This window comes from Centruroides sculpturatus, unplaced genomic scaffold, assembly GCF_000671375.1.
Source record: "Centruroides sculpturatus isolate CEXI.00-Female unplaced genomic scaffold, Cexi_2.0 scaffold150, whole genome shotgun sequence".
NCBI classification, from domain to species: Eukaryota; Metazoa; Arthropoda; class Arachnida; order Scorpiones; family Buthidae; genus Centruroides; species Centruroides sculpturatus.
Genome location: NW_019384512.1, coordinates 337,640 through 361,538, shown reverse-complemented (window position 1 = coordinate 361,538; position 23,899 = coordinate 337,640). Strand labels below are relative to the sequence as shown.

The 23,899-nt window shown below is 28.0% G+C and overlaps 1 protein-coding gene and 1 long non-coding RNA gene across 3 annotated transcripts; one reads left to right on the top strand and one right to left on the bottom strand.

Moving 5' to 3' along the window:
• Positions 1-4,178: 4,178 nt before the first annotated feature.
• LOC111622452 lies at positions 4,179-12,513 on the bottom strand. Of its 2 annotated transcripts, none has more exons than XM_023364823.1 (4): positions 12,257-12,513; positions 7,779-7,847; positions 6,767-6,856; positions 4,179-4,288 (listed from the first exon to the last, which is right to left on the bottom strand). In XM_023364823.1, exons 1-4 carry the CDS (start codon positions 12,455-12,457, stop codon positions 4,226-4,228), a joined length of 423 nt encoding a protein of 140 aa, XP_023220591.1. In that variant the 5' UTR covers positions 12,458-12,513; the 3' UTR covers positions 4,179-4,225. The 2 variants fall into 2 exon arrangements, with proteins under 2 accessions (XP_023220591.1, XP_023220589.1); XM_023364821.1 differs by lacking the exon at positions 4,179-4,288 and adding an exon at positions 5,997-6,681.
• A 5,554-nt stretch (positions 12,514-18,067) lies between these two features.
• LOC111622451 lies at positions 18,068-23,483 on the top strand. Its single transcript, XR_002756273.1, has 4 exons — positions 18,068-18,175; positions 18,278-18,338; positions 18,455-18,647; positions 23,372-23,483. It is a non-coding gene; the product is annotated as an uncharacterized LOC111622451 (long non-coding RNA).
• Positions 23,484-23,899: the final 416 nt, after the last annotated feature.

Sequence of the window (23,899 nt, the reverse complement as noted above, 5' to 3'; positions counted from 1 at the left end):
ATTATTATTATTCTACAATGTTATTATATCTAATAATGTATAAGTCTGTTAGTCCATCGATTGCCTATACTGTATTTACAGCTAGAACTAGGCATTAAAAGTAGGCATAAATAGTTATAAAAATCTATGTTATAAGTTAAATTTTATAATTTATCACTTATATAGATCATATAAGTTATAACTTATATGATTTCACTGCCTAAATGTTACTATGATTTTACTTATATAATACAAGTTAGTTGTATTGCAAAATCAATATTTAGATTTAGCCTATATTTATTTCTAGAAAGGAAATCGTCGATACTTAATAGCACTATTAAATATCTTAATATATTTTTGGATTAATTACGGTAATTTTGATCAAAATTTTACATTATACTAAATTAAAAATTATTTTATGTAGTATTATATAATTAGAATTAAGAGTTAAGTATGAATATTAATATTCTGTAGCATGGCTATAAGCAACTATCTCAGCAATAATTTGACGTAAAGTGATTTAAGTCGAATTGTTTTGATATAAATTATTTGAAAGAGCTTTATTAAATCTAATATCAAAAATAAAAAATTACTATATTCAATTATTGATATAAAATCTGATAAATAACAGCCTATACAGTAATATTAAAAATGTACATTGAATAAAACTATTTGTACTGAACTAAAACTATTATTAGTACTCTATTTTCATATGTTGTTAATCAAATATCAGATTTAAAAAGGATTGTCCTTATGTAAAATCTTATTTTGGTATTGTTGTTTATTATTAATTCTATATTAACATTGTTAGAAATATAATTACTGTATATATTTTAACACTGTAAAAATTACATTATTTATTATGTAAATGTAATGATATTGAAATGCATTGACGTTACTAAATAATATTATAATCAAGTATCATGTATTTTATTGAGAAAATATTAATTCTTTTGGATAATTATAGGCTGTATATTAGATTATATTTCCAGCATTCTCATTACATAATTATATTAACTTATAATTTTCTTGTAAAAATAGTAGTGATATATCTTTAATTATTACACATTTCATTACACTTTAGATTTCTTTTTGGTTAGCATATTTATGCACTTATCAATATTATAACTGCATATAGTATAAACTATTTTTTTATTTACATATTAATTAATAGATCTATATCTTCACCAAATTATATTTAACTTCAATTCAAATAATTTCACGTTATTTTCATATAAATGTAGCTTTACGATATAATAAAATATTAATATATTCATTTTGTATTTAAAAAAAATTGATTTGATTTTATAAGCAGAACATTTCAAAAATTTATATTTTATAAATAGTTTTAATGATCAAAACTTTCGCTATGTAAATTACATGAGCAGAACTTTTATTTTATGTGCTAAGTTCTAAGATTTTTTTACGAAAATTGATAATTTGAGAGCAATAAATGAATATTTTATCAGATAGTCATTACAGTAAATATAAATAAAATGTCATATTTGAAATTATTGATTTTTTTTCTGCATTTTTCGTTAAAACTTAAATTAAGGTCAATTATTTTGTAACTTCTACATAAATACAGCAAATCGACTTATTACCATACATTAAATTATTAAGGTTATTTTAAAAATTAATTATTATAATATATTTTTGATTACTTCAATTTAAAATTTTTAAAATAATCTAAATATTTTGTGTTTAAAATATTTTTATGCATAGATAAAGTGAAATTATTCGAATTGAAAAATAAGCAATTGCAGTAAGCAACAACAATTCATAGCAGACTTAACTGCTGCTCGAATGCCATGTGCCAAAATTCGTAGCTTCAGTTATTATTTATTGTGATCATATTATATATTTAATAAAACTGTAGGTAAATATATATGTATAATGTATTTAGTTCAACTATAAAACTTTAAATATGTTCATAAAAATTATCTTGTCGAATTATAGAATTCACTTGACTATTAATTGTAGAAAATGAAAGCACTTGTGAATAAATTATTTTTTAACTTATATGCGTGCTTTATTTATTTTTCCATCATCTGGCTTTTCTGATAATTAATTTAAAAACTTTAATTTAAGGAAACGATGTTTCAAAGTATTCATATTTTTTTATTGCCAATTATCTTTTCAATACACTTTATAATTTTCCTTACTTCAGATTTATACTAAATGTTTTCTAAAATATTTCTTGACTATTTTTTAATTTGTTATCGATCTACGATTTTAGACTTATAAAACGTAATCTAAAATTAAACACTGCTTATTATCTCTTAATAATTCTAATGTCTGTTAGCCATTCAATTTTCAGCAATTTGACGAGCAAAAATGTCTTTCATGTATGTATTAAAGCAGAAAATCCAATAATAATTTTCGAATATCACAGAAAAAAAAACGAAAGTACTTTTCCTCTCTTTATCAAATTTTAGGAAGTCATTCGAGATGATTCTCAGCAGATTTTCAATATAAGAAATTGAATCATACTTTTATCATATCAAAAAATCCGTGCAGAGTAATTTTATTTCTTTCAAATATTTTTCTACCGTTTACTACTATTACATTATGTCAGTTTAAAAGTTTGCTAATAAATGTTGTAATTCACGTGTAGATAACTCGAATTAATCGATGTATCTCTTTTCCCAACCCGAATGACTAATTAACTTAATAAAAAAAATTGAAATATTTATAAAATTACAAATCTTATTTTACAATTTTATACAATTGAGAAGAGAAATTTTTTTTCGCATATGATGAAATTGAAACCAAATATTCAAAAATTTCGCAAGTTTCAATAGAAATTTTATTTTCTAAATTATATTTTTCTTACGTTGTTCTTGGTTTTATTAAAAATTTATTAAATTATGTAAAGTGGAAAATAATTGTATTTTCTTGTACATAATAATAACAATATAACTTTTTTTCTGTTCATAATAATCAGTAGAAATTAGAATAGTGCCAGAATATTTCTTCTACCATAAATAAATAACATAAAAATAATGCTAAGATTCTTATAGTATTAAATAAACTTTAATAAAATTCTCATAAAAATCATAATAAATTTCTTCGACATGTACTGCTACTTACAGTACTTAGATATAATATTTCATACATTAATATAATACAACCAAGTTTAGTCTGTCGCATTAACGTACCAATTACTAAAGCGACCATTCAACTTTAATATCGATTACTAAGAATATAACTAAATACGTGTTGATTATTGGTCAAGAAGAGAACCGTCTTTGTTATAATAATATTGCAAGATTTTCTCGAATGTCGTCGTTATTTTTCGATTAAAAACAAATTAAAATTATTTAATCAATTGAAGCACAAGCATAAATACAGAAAAGACAATAGATGATAACTACGATGCTTAAAATAGAACAGAATTATTTTAAAATTAAATGTGATGAAACCTTTTACAACAATTTATTTACAATTTTTTAATTTTAATATTAAGAATTATTTTATTTTTAGTTTCATTTTTATATCACGGTTTTCTTACGATAGATGTTACTTTTTAAAATAAATTATTATAATGTGTTATCATACAGCTTTTGTTTAAAAAATAACGAATTATTCGACTTAAGTAGAAAAATTGCCAAAGTTTCCAAGTTCCAAATAAAGGAGAAAAAGGATTATGCAGAAAATTATGAGACTGTTTACACATTGCATTAAATCAATAGGAGCTCAGCCTTAATCTATACACTACTCGTATAGCGTATTATATGTATTGTTGAATTTAGGAAATAAATGAAATACTTGTATCTGTTTTCGAAAAAATATCTTTTTTTTAATGTTTATTTGTTTTATTATTACGTGACAAAATGCGTAAATTGAGACGTGACATAAATAATGGAAATAACTTTATTTTTCAAGAATTTTTGAATTATTTCAAAATCATTTTTAAAGATTTGAATAAGAAATTTTGATAAAGAAATCTTGAAAAATAATATTAATTCTACATCACTCGTAATTTAATTTATCCGTATGTATTTTTACATGAAACACATTAAACAATTTATCAAATATGTTTTCAAAATATAATTTACAATAGTGTTTCTTTATATACAGTATATATTATAAAACTCAATCCTTCTCTCTAACTGATGTTAATTCTGCAAACACTTTCAAAGTTCTTTCGTAAATAGAATTCAAATTAACAGGTGTATAGAAACAAGCAAGAAATATGTTTATTGAAATTTAATTTTGTCAACAATTACTATATATTATGATATCAGTACTTAAACAACATGGCCGACTTGCACTTCTTAACGATATTCCAGAAATCTGCAGGATTCTAGTGAAGAAACGTAATATTTAGATTATATTCTGAGACTAAATGTTTTCTTCATTGAAGTTTTGCAAGTACAAATAACTTATATCCGCGATTCCCAACCCGGGGTACGCGTACCCCTCGGGGTACATGATAGGTTGTTTAGGGGTACAGAAAAAATTTTACTTATTATGGCAGAAAAATAATATATTATGTATCACAAATTAATAGTATTAAAAAATTATTGGTTAAAAAATGTTTCTTGCAACAATCACAAACTTTATTATACATTTCAAAATGCAAAAATAGAAATAAAAACTTATGTTGCCGATTGTACAATGCAACAGATCAATAGTTGTTGCGCAGTCGGTCAATGGTAGTGGGAATACCATTATGTGTGATTAGTGATTATGCTACGGACTTTTGATGGTGGGGTGTGTTACCGTTATTCTTATTATCTCTCAACAATATCCCCACGTGTTGTTTGAAAAAGTATTTTTTTGTTTATAAAAAGTATTTTTTATTGTTATCAAAGAAAAGGACATAGCTAGTTTCTCCAGATTTTCTCTACAAGCGGTAATTTTTTTCATTATTTATTCAATATTTTTATTAATTTTATTTTGACAAGACTATGTCTTGTTTATAAAATCGTACTGCCTGATGTGTTANACATAGCTAGTTTTTCCAGATTTTCTCTACAAGCGGTAATTTTTTTCATTATTTATTCAGTATTTTTATTAATTTTATTTTGACAAGACTATGTCTTGTTTATAAAATCGTACTGCCTGATGTGTTACGTGCTTAGAGGGATGAAGGAGTACAGTACATGTCAAAAGTTGCAATTTGGCACAAAGTATTAGGTTCCCAAATCATGCGCGTATAAAAAAAACCAGACTTGTAAGTACTCAGGGAACCGAGAAACGAGTCAAAATGAAATTCAAAATGGCGACACTCTACAAACAGGCAGTGAGAGATTTGCGCATGCGTTGCTCTTTGGGAAGTTGGGAATGCCACGGGGTTACGCTAATGAAAAAGATTGGGAACCGCTGAGTCTCATATGACAGATGATACTGTATGATTTATTTTGTTTCATCTTGTTTATTCTAATGTAATTATAATCCCGATTTTATGTCTATTTTTAATCGTATCGACTTCTATTTCTCCATAAAAATAATCAAATTTAAACTTTAATTTAGCAATCTTCGTTTTTACGTTAAGCTTCAATTTTAGGGAGTCTTTTGAACTGCATACTCGAATGTGATTTTTATTTAACGTTTACGGGATGAATGGGTGTTGTGTGATTTTTGCATTGGATTGATAGAAGAAGACAGAATAACACATGGGTAATCTACCAAGAGGTTGCCTCTCAAGAAGACATTAAATGGGTAACTAGCCCCTATTTAAGTGGTAAGCACGTGAAGAAATCATGTGCTTAACCCGTAAATTCCACATCAGTCAAGCGTAAACCCGCGACCTACTACTAGTTTCAGTGGTTTTATGTACTCGGGCACTGATGAGCGTGTAATTTTTGTGTCCCGATTTATTGCTTGCTGCACTGTCACCCAAGCAAAAAAAAAAGGAACTGGATTAAAGAACGATTTGCATTCAGGGCCGCCCAGAGAGGAGAATGGAAATTTTTACACGTGCCCACAGAAAACATAGGAGCCCGTAGTGACTCCAAACTTATAAAATTAACGTTTTCACTGATAGAAAATATACTGTAATTTTTAAAACTGCTTTTTATTAATAAAGAGACAGTCTATGTATTTCACTTTTTCAAAAAACAAAAGGTTAAAGGGATCTGTTAACATGCAAAACTCTACTTCCTTGACGAATCTGTCTGCATTACACGTTCGCATTCCGAAATATTGTATACAATAAAAATCAATAACTGATATTGTTACATTGTTATATTAATGTATATACACTTTTATGAAAATATAATAAACTTGCATTATAAAATAACTATTGTGTTTTGTTTGTCATTAACATTATTGTTGTTTCACTCCTTTCATTTTCATCATCTAGTATATGAATTTAAACATGTTATTATTAAATTTTTATATCATATTAGAGATGTAACAGAAGCGTAATTATTCATTTCATTCGTCGCAATTGATTTTTATTATTTTGCTAAAACTCTTATTCTAAGGTTGGCCGAAATCTACTGGTTCCTGAGAAAAATAGGAGTTCTACTATACAGATTTTCTCCAATAAAAATAATATTCATTATAGTAAAAAATTTTCTCATATTACTTGAAAATATTAATGGATATTTTTAAAAGATTAATACGGTAATTTTATTATCGGACATAAACATTTCGTCATAAAACAACGAAAATGTCTTATTTTGACTATTTCATCATTTGACGAAATTGTAAGATCATTAATAGATAAGTAAGGATCATACTTGCAATCTAAATTTAAAAAATAATAATAAAAGTTAATAAAAATCTCAGAAATTTTATCACAAAGACTATTATTTACAAAAAAATAACTTACATTTGTCAGTAAACTTTTAGTGACAACAAAAAAATTCAAGAAACTCAAGCCTATTTTTGGACAGTTAAATCTCTCCAAGAAGATGCTAATCTGGAAATTAATTAAACCACATTATATTTTTCATAAAATTTATAAATATTCAAAACATTTTCATAACATTTTTAATTAATTAATAATTTTTTTACAAACTAAAAGAAACCATTTTTTTAAATCTTTAACTTTTTTTAAATATAAATTTAAAAATTAAATTGATATTTTTAAAGTATAACTTTAATATTTTAACGTGGAAATTGCAAAGTTCTCCTAAGATGAAATTATTTTTTAAATTGAATAAAATTACTTATCTAATCGGAGTACTTATACATCATATTATTAATTTTAATATATGCAAATTAATCTGACAGAACCGAAGATACAAACAAGTAATGAATTTAAAATGAAGCGATAAAAGGTTAGTTATATTTAGAAATCTTACGATATAATGAATTGAAATAACGTGAATTCTAGTTCGCATCGAAAGTTCATATATAAACGGAACTTCCTGTCCCTAAATTTCCATGACTGGTCTTGAATTTCATTTATCTACACCGTTCTCGAGATTAAAGAAAGACAGACGGACGGACGGACAAAAGTGGGAATTTATAGGTATACAATTTCTTCAAATTGCAGTCCAAAAACTAATATGAAAATTGCATCTATGTTAATATCAATTGTCATTAAGGGCCTCTACTTTATTAGAAGTATTTGACAATTTCAATGATATCAAGCTTCATCGAACAAAGAAAAACCTGATGTACAAAATTAATTTTATTCTTAATTAATATAATTATATTTTAAATATTTTATTCTAATTACATTTTAATTATATCTTAAGTAGCATTCTATTTTTATATCATGTTTCAGAGGAATAAAATCTCCTGTTAAACTTTGCATTTTTGCAATTTCCATGTATCACAATCCTAATTACAAATAATTATTTGCCACTGTTATAAACAATAATTATTAAGTCTACCTGAAATTTTATTTTTGCATTTTTTTCTATTGAAGTGAATTGATGTAATGTTTCTTTTGGTTCTGTTGCCTGAAATTATTTTTGAAAAAAATATTCAGAATAATTAAATATACAGTAATTATTTTTCCAATTATGAGTTACACAATGACAAATAAGCAAGCGCCATCTAGTAATCAATAAGAAAACAAATTATACAAGAATGCATTTAAAATTTAATTTTAAAATAATAAAAATTTCTTAGTTAAAAACGTATTTGTGGTATATAATATTAAATTATATTAATGAATAAAATAATAATTAAAGAAATACAATTTTATTTCGAATATAAAAAGTCGATATTTATGTAGGCTATGAGTGCAAATTATTTTAAAAATTTTTAAATGGACATCATTACTAGTGCAGGGACTATGAGGTGGCAAAACCCACTAAAAACATAACAGTCCCTAGCTTAATGCAGCAGTGCCCGTGTGCAGTATATATAACATATGTTTTCGCATTCGTCACGTGAACTTACGCCACTGTTACTTTTTATACACGTGGACCGTAGCTGCAAAAGAGAAATATACCAGTCATTCGTCACAACCTCATTCTTTCTGTCGTGTTTACATCTTAATTTTTGCATCCTACGTTCAACCCTCTTCTCTTGCTTTATCTGATAAAGTAGACTTACTTTTAACAAATTAAATTGATAATAATCATTCAAATCAAGAATGGAAAAGCGAGAAAATTACAATGATAAAGTTTAAGGTGTTCATGTAGGAAATTCTACTAATACTCGGCCTATTTATATACCTATATAATTTTTTTAGCTTGTTTCTCATTTATAAATATAGTTCACAAAGATTTATTTCTGGCTAAGGGAATGATACTTACTCATTAAATTAATTAAAATCAAAAAATGAAGGGGCAGAGACAGTCGAAACAGTCACTTCTTTATTCATTTTTATTAAAGTGAATACATTTTTGAATACAAAAGGAAGGCCAGGTTATCATTGAATGTATTCTCGAACATAGAAGTGAATAAAACGGTGACTACAGTATTTCGACTACCTTCATTTTTTTATTTTGATTAATATTGAAAAACTAAAAAACTGCCATTCGGTGAATTTTATGGATGTTTGATAATTATTTACATTTATTTTAACGAAATCATTTGTTTGTTCTTTGATATATTTAAGAAAATATTCAAAATTTAAGTAAAGTATATTAAAATTTATTTTTATTTACATCTAAAATATAATACTTCTTTGCTTTATGTATCAAAATTTTAGTAATCAATATTTTTAAATTAAAACTTTTAGCCTTTAAATAAACAAATATTTTTGAATTTTTAGAGTGAAACTGACAAGGGAAAAAATTGAATAAAGATTAATTTAAGAATAAATGAAAATGTATATATGTACGAAATTCAAAAGGTTTTGTTAAAATTTACTTTAATATAGCTAAATAATTATAAATACATTTAGAACACTTAATTCAAAATGCTATTTCTGTGTGAATTTCCATATAAAAGCTAAAATAAGTGGTTAATGTATATAACCTACATCAATATTAAAGAACAATACAATGGTTACTTTGAAAAATGGTCGTACGTTTTATTATAAAATCGATATAAGTTAATGATGCTGAAAATCAACTTTTGCATTTAATTTTTTTTTTTAAGTTCATTGAATTTAAAATTGATTCAAATATAAATATATTAAATGTATTTTATTTTATTATTGATAGATAACGATGATTTTAAAGCAAAAGTAATGTTTCCTTTTGTAAAACCACTAAATTTTGTTCTATTTAAAAACAAACCTTAACCGTATATAAGCATAATTTTTTGTTCAAGTTTCGATTAATCTCGAATTAAGTAATAATAAAAATGAATATTTATTATATTAAAAAAAATAATTGCTTTTATATAAAAGATATACTGAATATTTTATATATTTCTATAAATTTTCTCTCGTGATTATACAATATTATTAGATTTGTCTACATTAGAGCGATGAAAATATGCTTTTTGAGAATAACCACACCCTACACTCAGTCTTTTATTCAGTGACGTAACTAAAAATTTTATTCCCATAAACAAAATATTGAAAAGGCCATATTTTGACCCTAGGCTTAGGCCTATGCTTAGGACAAGCCCTCCACATTCATGATGATAAAGAAATTTAAACAAAATTTTTTAAATTTTCAAATTTTAAATTCTTAGAAAATATTATATATAAATATATGAAAAATTTCTTTTGTTGTAAGCAAATTTAGTATCGAATAAAAAGGAAGAATCATTCCAAAAGTAATCCCTAAAAACTTTATAAACAAAACAAAAATGATTAATTTTAACTAAGAAGTAACAAAGATAAAAAAAATTACAAAATTTCTAAAGAAAAATCACAAAGGAGTTATAAAAATATTTACAGCAGTTTCATAATGTTTACAGCCAGTTCGATTAAATAATTGGATTAATGGTTAAATAATGCAAATATATGCACTATGTCCACCAAATCTATTATTTTTGTTAAATATATCTCATATGAACAATGTCATTAGACAACATTTTTTTCTTATCATATTATTGGCTAAATACAATCAGATCACGTTGTTTTTTACAAAACTCAGAATTTTGAAACAGTTACAATTATCGTTTTGCAACGATGAAAAGTGATAAGTGTAATCGGAAAAAATAAACTGTAAAAATAATTTAAAATAAATAGTATACGTTTATTCAAATTTAATCGTTCCTAGTCAGAACACAAAATTATTAATATTTATCTTATATCAATTACTTGATGAGTTTCGCACCCACAAATATGAAATCTCAGACCACAAAAACATTACAACTAAAAACAAGAAGTAACAAAACTATTATTTACGAATTATTAAATACAATTATTGTAATACTTATTGCTCCACTAGGCAGTTACTTTATTCCTATTGGCCACAAAGTAAGTACTGTACATTTTGTTTAAAATTGCAAAATTGTGTACTTATCGTCAGATAAAGAAAGTAAAGAGGCCTTTTTAATGCCCACGGGGCAGAAAGAGTTATTAAAAAAAGTATATAAAATTATTGAAAGAAACGATTGATAGGTTTGCGAAAACATTTAAGGAACGATTAATTTTATAATTTTAATGTTCTGATCATGCCTAATTTTGTATAAATTTTGTAGTTTAATAATAAAAGAATAGCAATGCGGCCAGGTGGCTGAAGCAGTTATTCTATTTCAACCACACTTAGGACTCCTGGGTTCTCAGAGTGGTGGTTATTTGTTCGGGATCAAACCCAGACAAGCAACCCCAGAAATTTTTCATGGGTAATCTGTATCGCATATATCGGTTTTAATTGTGAGCTCGGAGAAACCCATGATGGTCATGATTAAAAATACCCTCTTAGTGCTCACAGGGCGGAAAGAACGGACGTGGAACATGCACGGCTTAGATCACGTCATTATAGGCGCTAGTGTCAGCTTGATGTATATTTAACTTTCAGCAGTGCTGTTATGTATGTATTTACTTGTGCTTTGACATGTCTCTGTATTTAACCCGATTATGCTCTTGCGGTATCGGGAGTAAATAAAGATAAAGTAAAGTAAAAACAAGTGCGTAAAATAGAGAAAAGTTTTCATCTGCTTTTAAAAACATGAGTTTAAAGAATGTAACATTTCTGAAACATGAAAAAAATTATAAGAATTAGGAGCCAAGACAAAGGAACAAAAGCAGAACTGTTAGAAAAATAAACAAGCTTAAAATAAGCATTAAACTAACGCTTATACAGTTTTCGGCTTTTGTTTTCGATTTTGCTCTTGTCGTCCTATACCTCAATGCAGGCTAAGTCGTGTAGCTTAATTAATAAATATTCTTAATTCACGTGAAAAACGTGAAAAATAAAAATCTCTAATAACGATATCTTTATGATCATTGCGTTCTTTTGCAGTGTTTCTGCATTTCTTGGATTTATCCAGAATTCTTATACGTAGGAACGTTTAAGAATGGTATAGTAATTGTCTTTAATATTTTCCACTGACCTGCAATTCAATAAATTATTACATATATTATTTTATTTAAAACCATTTACAGTTAAAGTCAAGAAACCTGTAAGTTAAAATGTTAAAAATACAACGAAGTACTGTACAGACTACTCAAATAAAATAATTAAATTTTTAAATCATTCAGTAGCCTATATACCGTACGTATTATAAAATTCTAGTTGAACATATCGATTACTGACAGTATTTGTATTTTTTACATTAATTATTAACTATTATTTGTAACCAATTAATACCTCGATCTTAATAATGCATTATAATTATGCATTATTAAGATAATATAATATTCTTTAAGATCGAGGCATTAATAGGCTACAAAGAATAGTTAATGATTAATATTTTTAAAAAAAGAGTCACCGATTAAATACTAAAAGAAAAAAATAAACTTATAGAGTTTTGATTATTTATGAATAACAGTTTGAAATGTGAAAAGTCTTACCGCATCAAGTACGTTGCCTGCTGATAAAGTAATAAATATAATAACAAATATGCAATAGATAAACCATCCCACCATAAGAATATAAAAATTTCCTTCTTTTAAAATTATAGCTTGATGTAATACAAAGCAGCATTCGGGAATCATGAATACATAATAAACAAATATTATATATTTGGCAAACTGATTGGCCGTTTCCACCATTTCACAAACATCGTTGTGAGCTTTTTGATATTCTTTAAATCTGTAAATCAAAGAAGGATTCTGCTTCAGCAACTGAAGTTGTTTGGACACTTCTTTAAATTTCAAACATAAAATTTTGCAAATAATCAAGTGATAAAAAAAAATACTGCTGGTATTCATAGTAGCAACAGAAAATGGGATAAAATTGATGGCCACTTCAATAATACAGAAAATGAAGTCCGAATTATCCTTATAATAATATAGTACGTAAAATACAAATAAGATTTCGGAAATGAAAAAAAATATATGAAAATATCCCAATGCTTTTATTGAAATTTGTTGGAACTTCTTGAGCTGATTTGCAGTATCCTCGTAAATGCTTTCTGGATAGAATTTCTTGAGAGAATACCAATATTGATGCAATTTGATCAGGACGGAATGTCTTCCGCGATTCAAATTGAACAAGAACATAATAATTGTGTATCTGATATACAATGATATTATTAAACCTTCGAAAATATGAAATCCTACTTTCCAGACGTCTTCCATCATCTTTCTTAGTTTAAATTGAATTGGTTTACCGGTTGTTACAGCCAAAATTGTTACGTGTATTCCATAAATAATATATGGCCAATGGAGAATGGTTACAAATAATTCGTAAAATCGATTAATAAAATGCCTTTCCAAGCAATAAGAGGAAGAAAATATTCCCGACATTCCAACTTTTTGTAGATATAAAAATGTAGGTTTTAATATGCAAAATAGGCACAATGATTCCGATGAAATGTGTGACTGCATCTTATACAACTGTCTTCTATAACTGCACTATTAAAAGATGTTTCAATCGATAAATTTCTCTCTTTGTAAACATTTTATATCGATTAATGGCAGAGTAAAGAAATATATACAGTATTTCGATATTTTAATGTAATGCAATATTAGCTTGATAAATAAGATCAGGAAGAAGAAACTATCAGGTATAACTAAGCAAAGAAATTATTCTAATTTTTAATAAAAATGTTTTCTTTATCTGATTTCATTTACCTTCATTTAAGTAATCAAATATATTAATCTGTATGTTATGATTAAATCTCGGATTATTATGTAATTACATCATGTTATATTCGCATGCATGTTTTTTTTTTTTTTAAAATGACATATGTGCAGTACATAAGAGTTGGAAACGAATTAAAAAGTAGCACATCAATACGAAATAATTTAACAAATAAAGTTTTATAAGTGCTGGTTATTGGCGTGTTTTTTTACCACTTACTGTTACGATCTACAATTCGACTGTTTGCCTTTAACAACAGTAAATATGCATTTATTAGATAGATTATTAGATTTTAGAGTTCTTGATATTTTTAATTCTGATCATTTTCCGATTTCAATATCGTTTGGATTTACGACAGATAGTGTACTGACTCAGAAACTTCCAAAGATTCGTTATATATGGAAACAAGAAAGATTGAATAATTATTTATCTCTGATCAATTCGTTATATATTTCGGTTAAAATGACCTTTCTGTTGGATGCGCAGAGTTATTGTGATGAATTATTGACTACTTTGTTAACTTCGGATTATATTAAAAATTATACAAAGTAAGGCATCTTATATTGGCATCTTCATCTTTATATTGTATAGTTTTAGGCATAGTTTTTAAGTTCACCTTACTTTGTATAATTTTTAATATACCACCTATTTTAGATAATACCTACTGATGATGCTTACTACTCATACCATTACAGTGGTGTCCTCAACTTATATATTGTATAACTTTAAGCTTAGTTTTAAGTTGATCGTTACCCTGTATAATTCTATTATGGCATTACCTTTAACTAACACCAAGGAGGGACTGTTTTCTGTTAGGAAATAGTCCGAAATGCATTTTGGGTTTTCGTTTTCATACTTATGTAGTAACCTTTTGTGTTTATTACATTTTTTTCACTTTGATCTCTGAGCGTTTGTGCCCATCATTTGATCTGTTAAGCCTTAAGCCCTCACTATTATCTGCCTCACGGTTGTGGATAATTTAATTTAATTGATATTATATATTGGATATGTTTAATTACTTTTGATCTAGTTGCTCTTTTCCTTTATCTTGCAAACAAATTGCTTTAAGGATGATTTACAAGAGGAAAAATAGGCACACGTCAACTAGTTATGGACTAATTCTATAATTAGCATATATAGAGAGGTTTTTTCAACTATTATGGCAAATCGTTTCCGGGATTGGATAAATGAGTTTAATATTGTTATACCTGTCCAATGAGCATTTATTAAAAATAGAGGCGTCGAATACAGTTTGTTTATTTTGATTGGTCTAATTCAAATATCACTTTCGAGGAAACGAGGGAAATTATATACTGCTTTTATTGATCTCGAGAAAGCTTTTGATACAGTCGAGCATGATTTATTATGGTATAAGCCAGGGGTGTCCAACCCGCGGCCCGCGGGCCGCATGCGACCCAAGGCAAGTTCCAATGCGGCCCAATAAACGTGTAAACAAAACCGACAAATGTTTTAATTTTTTTATTATTTATTTATTTCAACGGCATAAACTCAAAAAAAAGTTTCACATAGCCGTAAACCTTTATTCATATTTTATTTTTGAGTGGAAAGAAAATATTTTCAAATACTTGGAGATGTGTGAATGCGGAAGGATTACTAAATAAAGCTGGAGTTGTGACTCAAAGGATTATAGACCCAAATTTGGGAAAAGGAGGGAAAGATGAGAAAGGACAAAAGATGTAGTAGTGAGAAACGTTAAATAGATCTTCTGTTAAGCAAATATGGACCCGTAATTTTTCAACCTTTTTCACTTCTTTATCTTTTGTCCTTTGCCTCTTTTTCCCCGCACTTGGGTCTATAATCCTTTGATTCATAACTCCAGCTTTATTTAGTATTCCTTCCAACGTTGCAAGATTTGGCTACATTGGGCCAAATGTGGCTACATTTTTTTGCTTGACGTAAAAAATATCATTTGGCGCTTTGGCTACTTTTTTCGGCTACATATTATTTATAATTATATTAATGGAATAAAAATGCACTTTAAAATGGTGTTTCATCGCTTTTTATTAATTAGAGACCCAAATAAAACAAATATTTGTGTTTTTCAAATAAATTTTCTTTAGTCTCTTTTATAATAAATGACTTTATCTATTTCTAAGTAAAAATTGAAAGTGTCTGTAGAAGTAATTTTTTAAAATATCCTTTTTTCTTGATAAAGTTTTAATACTTATTATTATAATCTAGACATGTTAATTTTTAAATATACTTGTATATTGGGCCACGAGTATATATTATATATACTTGTGGCCCAAAACTTCTTGACTTCTTCCAAATGTGGCCCAGAAAAACAAAAAGGTTGGACACCTCTGGTATAAGCATAGGAGTGTAGGTCTTTCTGCGTTTTTTGTTAATTTACTTAAGAGTCTTTTCTCTAATACAAGATATAGAAACTTTTTCATTTTGTACTAATTATGTTGAGTCCCAATATAGGGTTACCTCAAGGAGAACCATTAAGTCCTAACTTTTTATTTTGTTTTTGAGTGATCTTCCTGACCTTCTGAGAGATCAAAGTTCTATGATAACACTATCTTCTCATGTTGAAATTAACTGTCTTCTTTATGCTGATGATATCCTTCTTTTGGCTAATTCAGCTTTTGCGCCTAGGGAAAGACTCGATCTTACTTGGAGATATTGTCAAGATAATCGATTGACAATTAATTCGGAAAAGACGAAGCTTATAATTTTTTGTAGAGGTGATAAACTTAAGAAAACAGACAATTTCAGTTTAGAAAATTGTAAACTCGAAATTGTGCCAAACTTTAAATATCTAGGTATTTATTTTTCTTCATGGGGCACATTTTCCTATCATTTAAATAAAGGTTTACTTGACGCAAAAGGTAAAATCTCCAATCTCAGCAAGTTATTTATTAAAATTAAACATTATTCATTAAATAATTATTTTGGATTATTTGATTCCTTGATTGGACCAAGTATTTTTTGTGCTTTTCCGATTTGGGGTGGTCTCTTAGTGGACAGATTTGAGGCAATACAGTTGTTCTACTTTGAGCAGGTGTTCCGTATTAATAGATCTGTCTCAAGATCTGCGCTGAAAATGGAATTGGGAAGACCTCCCCTCGCTATTAATTTATCGATAAATTTGTTTCGGTTTGGGAGGAAACTCATTGACGTACCGGAAAATGATTACAGTATCGAAAATTGATATTTACAAGACTTTCACGGATAAATGGTAATTCTTTTTTGAAGCCATGGCCTGTTATAATTAAAGGATTATTAAATAATATTGGACTGTCCTCTGGTTATATGTATTTTCAATGAAAGTTCGTTTAAGTAAGTCAAAAGATATTTATTATTTGATTGAAAGGGGTTGGGGTTGTGGAACTTTTCTTAATGGAATGTAGACTCTAGCGCTATAATTATTATCTAATTTGAGTTACAAAATAAAGTCATTTGCTGCACAATTTAGATTAAATAGGATTTCGATAAACTTAAACGGTAAAATAATTAATGGCTCGTGTGACGCTGAGTTTTCTTTTTGTGGAATGACAGTAATGAATATGAGAAAACACCTTCTTGATTCTTGTAATATTCTTTCGGATATCCGAGCTGCTACACTAACATCTGATTTTTGTTATCAAACTTTATTCGGTGACAGTTTCGCCATGCTAACATTACAAAAAATTCAATTGACTGGGGATAATCTTGGAAACAATGAAAATGTACTGTATGTTCTCTGTCATCGAGCGAATTTTTCATAATACGTTATAAATATTTTAGAAATATTTTCTTGTTATTTCTTCCATTTGATATGTAAACTAATTTTACAGAGGTGAAAATAATAAAAAAAAACCATCTATTATCTCGACCAATGGTGCATTAAAGGAAATAAAAGGTAACGAAACAAAAAGTAATGGTAACAATTACTTTTTGTTTCGTTAAACAATTAGTTGTAGTATTCGTTAACGCACCTTTTAAATATAATCTGTAATAAAAATAAATTACCTTTCAGATCATGTGTAGTTAGGCCTATAGTATTTTTTAACCTTCCTTCTGTCATTATTTAATGTGCAACATGAATTGCAATCAAGGGTAATGGGAACCCTGTTTAATTTAGGCTGTATAAATTTTTAAAAATGATTTTTTGGTATCTCAAAAACAAATGATATTAACCTTTATTATTCCACTTATATATACAATTTTTGTATATAGAAGCACTCTTTCATATTTTTTAAACGTGGAAGCCGCACGGTCTAGACAGTAAGGTTGGTTGCACAATTTTGCACATCAGTCTTGTCTTATCTTTTTATATGTGTAAATGGTAAACGAATGTTGTTTCTAACTAATTGTTCCCTCTGGCTTTGTTATGTACGATTTCATTAACAGAAATAACATATAAATTCTCCATTCGGAAAAAAATACTTATAAACGTAGGTTTAAAGAACATATTGAAATCATGAAATATTCGGGAAAAAAATCTGATAAACATTTCGAACGGTATGCAAATTGTCCTTAATGGTACAGTACAACCTAATAGAGGGCGCCACAGTAAAAAATCCATAGTAGTGAATAAGTTAGAATGTAAGGTATGGTGTATAGTAAGATTTATTTCGAAACGATTGGATTATCAAAATTATTCCACTAATATATGTATAATAAGGAGGTTGGAACGTTTTATGAATAATGGTTTTTTGTGTTTTAATGTGAACAAGGTATACACCCACTTGAAATGTTCTGATGGATGATGTAACAATGGTAACTTCTTTTATATTTTTTATTGTTTTTATATAATTTTTATTACTTATTTGTTAAAGGATGTTTACCAAGTGTATAACACAAAAAATGCCATATAGATGTACGGAAGGAAAGATTTATGTAAATATACCTTATATCACTCCTTATTTGGGATATGATAAAATTATTTGTTATAAGAACAGCGCGAATTGTATTTTTTGTTGTTCCTAATATGTTCTCAATTTATTCTAATATAGCACTGAAGAAGGACCTAGAATCAAAATAGACCCGAAATGCATATGTAATCTAAGATATTTCAATAAATAATGTTCCTGACCTTGAAGCTATAAGACAGTACCAGAATTTTCTGGATTAGAGAGACATATACATAAGAACAAATAGACAGCTACCAAATTATAGAAAATCGTTAAATTTTATAATTTTTATGAGGTAAATGTATGTGGTATTATAAAAATATATATTAAGAATTTGAACATTTGATACAATTAACTTATAGGATTATAATTGACATTTTTTTAATTTATTTAATTATAGAAACAGATAAAGACGCTTAGTTTTATCAAAGTTAATATCGTTCGTATTATTTACTGTTTAGTGTATTACGTACTGTACTTAATGTATTAACAGAAACTGATGTGTGAATATAAAATGAGTGATTATTTTCCTATGATTTTAAAATGAATATAAGACATTGTTTTACTTATTTTTATTATTGAGTATTACGAAATCAAAAATTACATTGTATTAAAAAATAACAAAATTGTGAATTATTTACAAAACTACGAGTAATTATCAGATTTTAAAATGCGTCATTTTATCTATTAATACTATTGAATTTAAAGACTCATTTTAATGTTTAAAACTTAATAGAATCCTAATTTTGAAGATAGTGAACGCCGTTAATAGAATAGCTTGTTTTCACCTGTCAATGATCAGAGCACTAAGACTGATAACCATACATTCTTTAGAAGTCGGCTATCTGGTCCTTTATCTCTGTATTGTATGAAGTAGGTCACCACCTTATCATCAAGGTTTAAATTCTCTTTGCTTGCATTTAGACAACTCAAATCTTTGGTAATTCAGACATTTAGCTGAATACTTCTAATATTATCATTACAAATTAGAGTGTCAATGTGAGTGATCTAAGAAAATGTATAATATACATCCAAATGAAAAATAATCACTTGTTAATTTTCATACATTGTACTTATTCCCACCAGATGAAAACTAATAAAGCCATAGATGAGGCATCAGGATATTCTTCGCTGTTGCCAAGAAAATTATAATTTTCAGGTGGCTTGATCGATAAGAAATAAGGAAAACTGCTCGAAGTGAAATAGTTACCAAGAGGAAAAGCATCTCTAAAAGCTCGAATTAATGAATCGAAACAGTTTTCGCACACGTTACTGAAAATATACACAAAACATTTTCTCCGTGAAATCTGTCAAACCCAAGATGAAACATTGTCGAATTTTTCTCTGAAAGTCTTATACTCAGATCTTCCGAACTTGATGTAAACTGATATTGCATTTACTTTTTCCACCATAAAAGATAGTCAATCTTTCAAAATATGGACATATTTTCTTAGTAGTGATTGAATTGGTTTCCTTCTCAGAAGAATATGCTGCTACATCTGTATGTACATGCGATGACACATTTTGTTTCTTCTATTCCTATATTTAGTTTGTCGCACAGATCCTGCAAGACTTTCTTTCTGTCGGATGCGTTACAAAAATCCAGAGTATACCCTTTTAGTTCGAGCGGATAATTTAGTACAGTGAAGCCTGGAATATTTCGTAAGATTATCAATCGCATTTCCGTAGTTCCTTCTGTCGACGGCAGTTTGGAAAATAGAGAAAAAATTTGCATACACATGACGAAGACCTGGATGTTATCTGTAATCAAACACGTGGAAAAGTTTATTAAATCACTTCTAAATATACTCAGAATTTCATAAGTACTTACCATCTGATTCTGAATCGTTGAATTCCGTGGGCAGCATAAAAAAGTGTTCGCTTTTCATAGTGGCAGTTCGTACATTCCGACGGATATACAGGTTCATCCGCCAAAAAGAACCAATTGTCTGAAAGCAATCGTCGAATCCAGTGTACGGACGAAGTATCTCCGGTTCGAATGATATGTAGCTTATTAAGCTAATAGGAATTTCCTGTTTAAAAAATAACAATAACAACAATAAACGGAAAACCAATAAGAGAACGAAGAGATTATGACAATAAATGCGAAATAAATCTTATCTTAGAGTTAATTAAATATGCAAACAGCTTAAAATTTTTTCGTCACTTATGAGAATAAATTCGAAAATTGTAAAATTATTTTTATTCGATATTGTTAAAGTATAGAGTATAATTCGAAACTGAATCTGTATTAATTAATGAAAAGTTTTGTTCAATTCTTGTGTGAAATTTTATGGTTACGTGCCCATAAATTCTCAAGAGATTAATTTTATAAAACAGATGTCTAATCTTGCATCTTCTTGTCAAATGTCATTGCACTTAAGATACATAGTAGTGTTACTCTTCTTCTACCAGTGGCGTAGCTGGGTGTCAGCCGCCCGGGGCAAAGGAAAATTTCGCCGTCCCCTTAGGTATCTCAATTTAAAAGACTAAAATTCAGTTTCGTCAGAGAATAAGTAATAAAAAATTCCGTGCTAGTGTTGCCACCTTTTTAAAATCGCTGACTCGGAGGGCAGGTGAGGTTTGTTCGAACAGAAGTTCCTGATGCATGCGTAATGTCATTTTGCAATGCGAAGAATAATGTGCAGTGCATGCCGATTCGAAATCAGCTACAGTTAGGGACTAGGGTAGGAGTAACGTAACTAACCTAGATGACATAGCTCATACGAATCATACAAGTAAAATGAAGAAAAAAAAAGGTCGACAGCAGGTTGCGCACGATATTGCCGGGAAAAATTAATAGTCCACCCGGACAGTGAGTCGATTCCCGGACTGTCCTGGTGGTAACACTATTCCGTGCTCATTTTAATCGGTCCGATTCGTAGGTGCGACGGAAATATGAAATAAAATGGTTCAAATTTTTACAAGATATTACTTATTGTGAATTTTTTCCGCCCCTAAAAAGTGCCGCCCCCACTACGCTACGCCACTGTCTTCTACATCAGTTTTTTGTAACTCTTGTGTTGTTTTTCAAACAATCAATTATAGTACATTACTATATGTTATTAGTCAGTATGCATTTATGAAGATGATATTTAAAAGAAATATAAATATCGTTATAATAAGAACGAATAAAAGTGTTTCAATCACAATATTCTAGTTTAAAAGTTTTGCTCTACTTTAATTCAGTAAATTAACCTACAATTTGTGTTGATATTTGTAACTTACAAATGCTGTATAGGAATGTTATGTTGTGAGTTTAGGATGAACAAGTTAAACAAGAGAAAAATTGCCACTATCCTGTCTTTCACCCAGTAATTTGATCGAAACATTTATGGGAAAATACTTACTCTTTTGATCATCGTCACTTTCTTATACATAATTCCTTCGACGACATCTCTCCATCACCTGCAGACCTTTCTGCATAGATCTAACTCCTCATCATTGAAATATATAATACATTACTTCTAGCAATAGTATTACTAAGGCAGCGCCATGTTGATTTATTTGACATATTTCCGTTTGATGAACAGACGCTTCTTCCATTTTGCGCACTTTCTACAAATAAAAATAATTTTTTATCACTTGATGGTGTTTACATAAATTACAATATATAACTCATTGAAGTTAAACCATTCTCAATTTTACATTGGCTAAAAAGAATGGTTCTTAACCGTTGTTTGTAGTTCCTTTCTGCACTGATACGAAATGTGTAAAAAATAAATACAAAAAAAACAAAACAAAATAATAATACAGTTCTCAATGAAAACAAAACAAATTGGTCTACCTACTCTAAAATAACTATTGTTTATCGATTGATCTTTTGCTGATCTGCACTATTTTTACAATTTTGACTATATAACTTTTGCTGTAATTTCTTAGTTCCTACTTGAGTTACAGTGAATGGCAAATCCGTTTCTGATTTTCCTGGTAGTCTTGGTGCTTACCCCCAAATCGGTTAGATTAGTATTCGACTCTAGGTCCTCTGGCATTGAATTTCCACCTTTCTCTTCTTTCGGATTGATTAACAGGGTATTTGAGCTATGCTCGGGCTTTCTCAGTTTCACAACATCTGAGTACAGACGAATTTCTTTCTTGTTACCTGTTTTAATATTTCCTATTTCTGCTTCTAAATTTCTTACTATTCATTTTTGAACATATATTTGTTATATAGACTCTTACACGGCTGTTCTAATCTTTCCAGACTATATAGTGCCTTTTTTTTTTTTAATTTAGTGTCAAAATTAAGAGATTGTTATAGATGATGTTAAAAATTGCCTACATGAATAATCATTCTTTTTTGGCATATCTCCTTTAACCCCTCAAAACGCAAGCATTCGTGACTAATTCCATGCTTTAATACCCGCAAATAATTTAATTTTATTTTATTAATTAAAAAGTTATTTTTAAAAAAACTATATAAAAAGTTAAAAATAACCGAAAGAATGCTTTTTTTTAATATAGTAAAACACTCCCTGCAGCTATATTTATCATTTTACAAGTCGCGAAATTTCACACGTGCAGTCTACATTGTTTGTTTACTACCGAATAAAAGACGAAAAAAAAACTGCTGATGTCATAGAAAACATCCAATAGCATTTTAAAAATTTTACCGACCTTAAATCGGTCAAATAAAAGTTTAGAACGATTTAATTAATTTGATAAATAAAACTCCCATAAAAAACAATAGCGTAATTAATTATCTAATGAAAAAATCGTCATGAAAAATTTCGCGGCAAAAATAATTCGAAAAATCGGCATAGGTAATATAGATGACAATGTATATATACTGGTCCATTCATTTTTGGAAAGCTATAATTTCGTAAGGTTATGTAAACTTCCCGATTTACCTCGGGATTGGGAGTTAATCGTTCCCTCAATGCATCTTCAAGTGCTGACTGAATGCTAGCATTATGTACCCTTTCAATGTCGGAATACATATTAGGTTAAAGTTTAGTTTAAGTATTATTATTTCGTAATAAGATTGTTATTTATTTGTAATTTCCTATATTAAAATAGAGACCTATCAAGTAACTTAATGGAATGGGACCATATAAAAAAAGACACCAAAAGCTGAGCACGTCCTACCAGATAGAGGAACTGTTCTAGAATGAACTTGAAAGCAGATTAAGAACTGGTTTCAAATTAGAACACGACTGAGTGGACACCCAAGCCAAACAAAGAAGTTCTAGAGTTTTCTATAAGATTTGTAATAATTTCAGTTCAATCAATATATCATACGCAGATCTAAACTAAAATTTAATATTTACATGTATAAATCATTCAATAAAATTGTAAAAGATGTTGTTTGGTAATTATAACTATAGCATTTATTTTACAGTATTTTACTAAGTTTTATATAGACAAAAGTCTTCCAGTTTGAATTTATTGATTACTGATTAATATTTCCTGACAACTCGGTCCACCGATTTCCGCGTCTTAATGAGCTGTTTAGACTCCTCCTTTAGAGCAGGAAAGCTGTAAAGGAGGATGCACACATGCGGCGCTGCAAGGAAAAGCGGTGTCACAAACGCTTCTTCGCCGCGC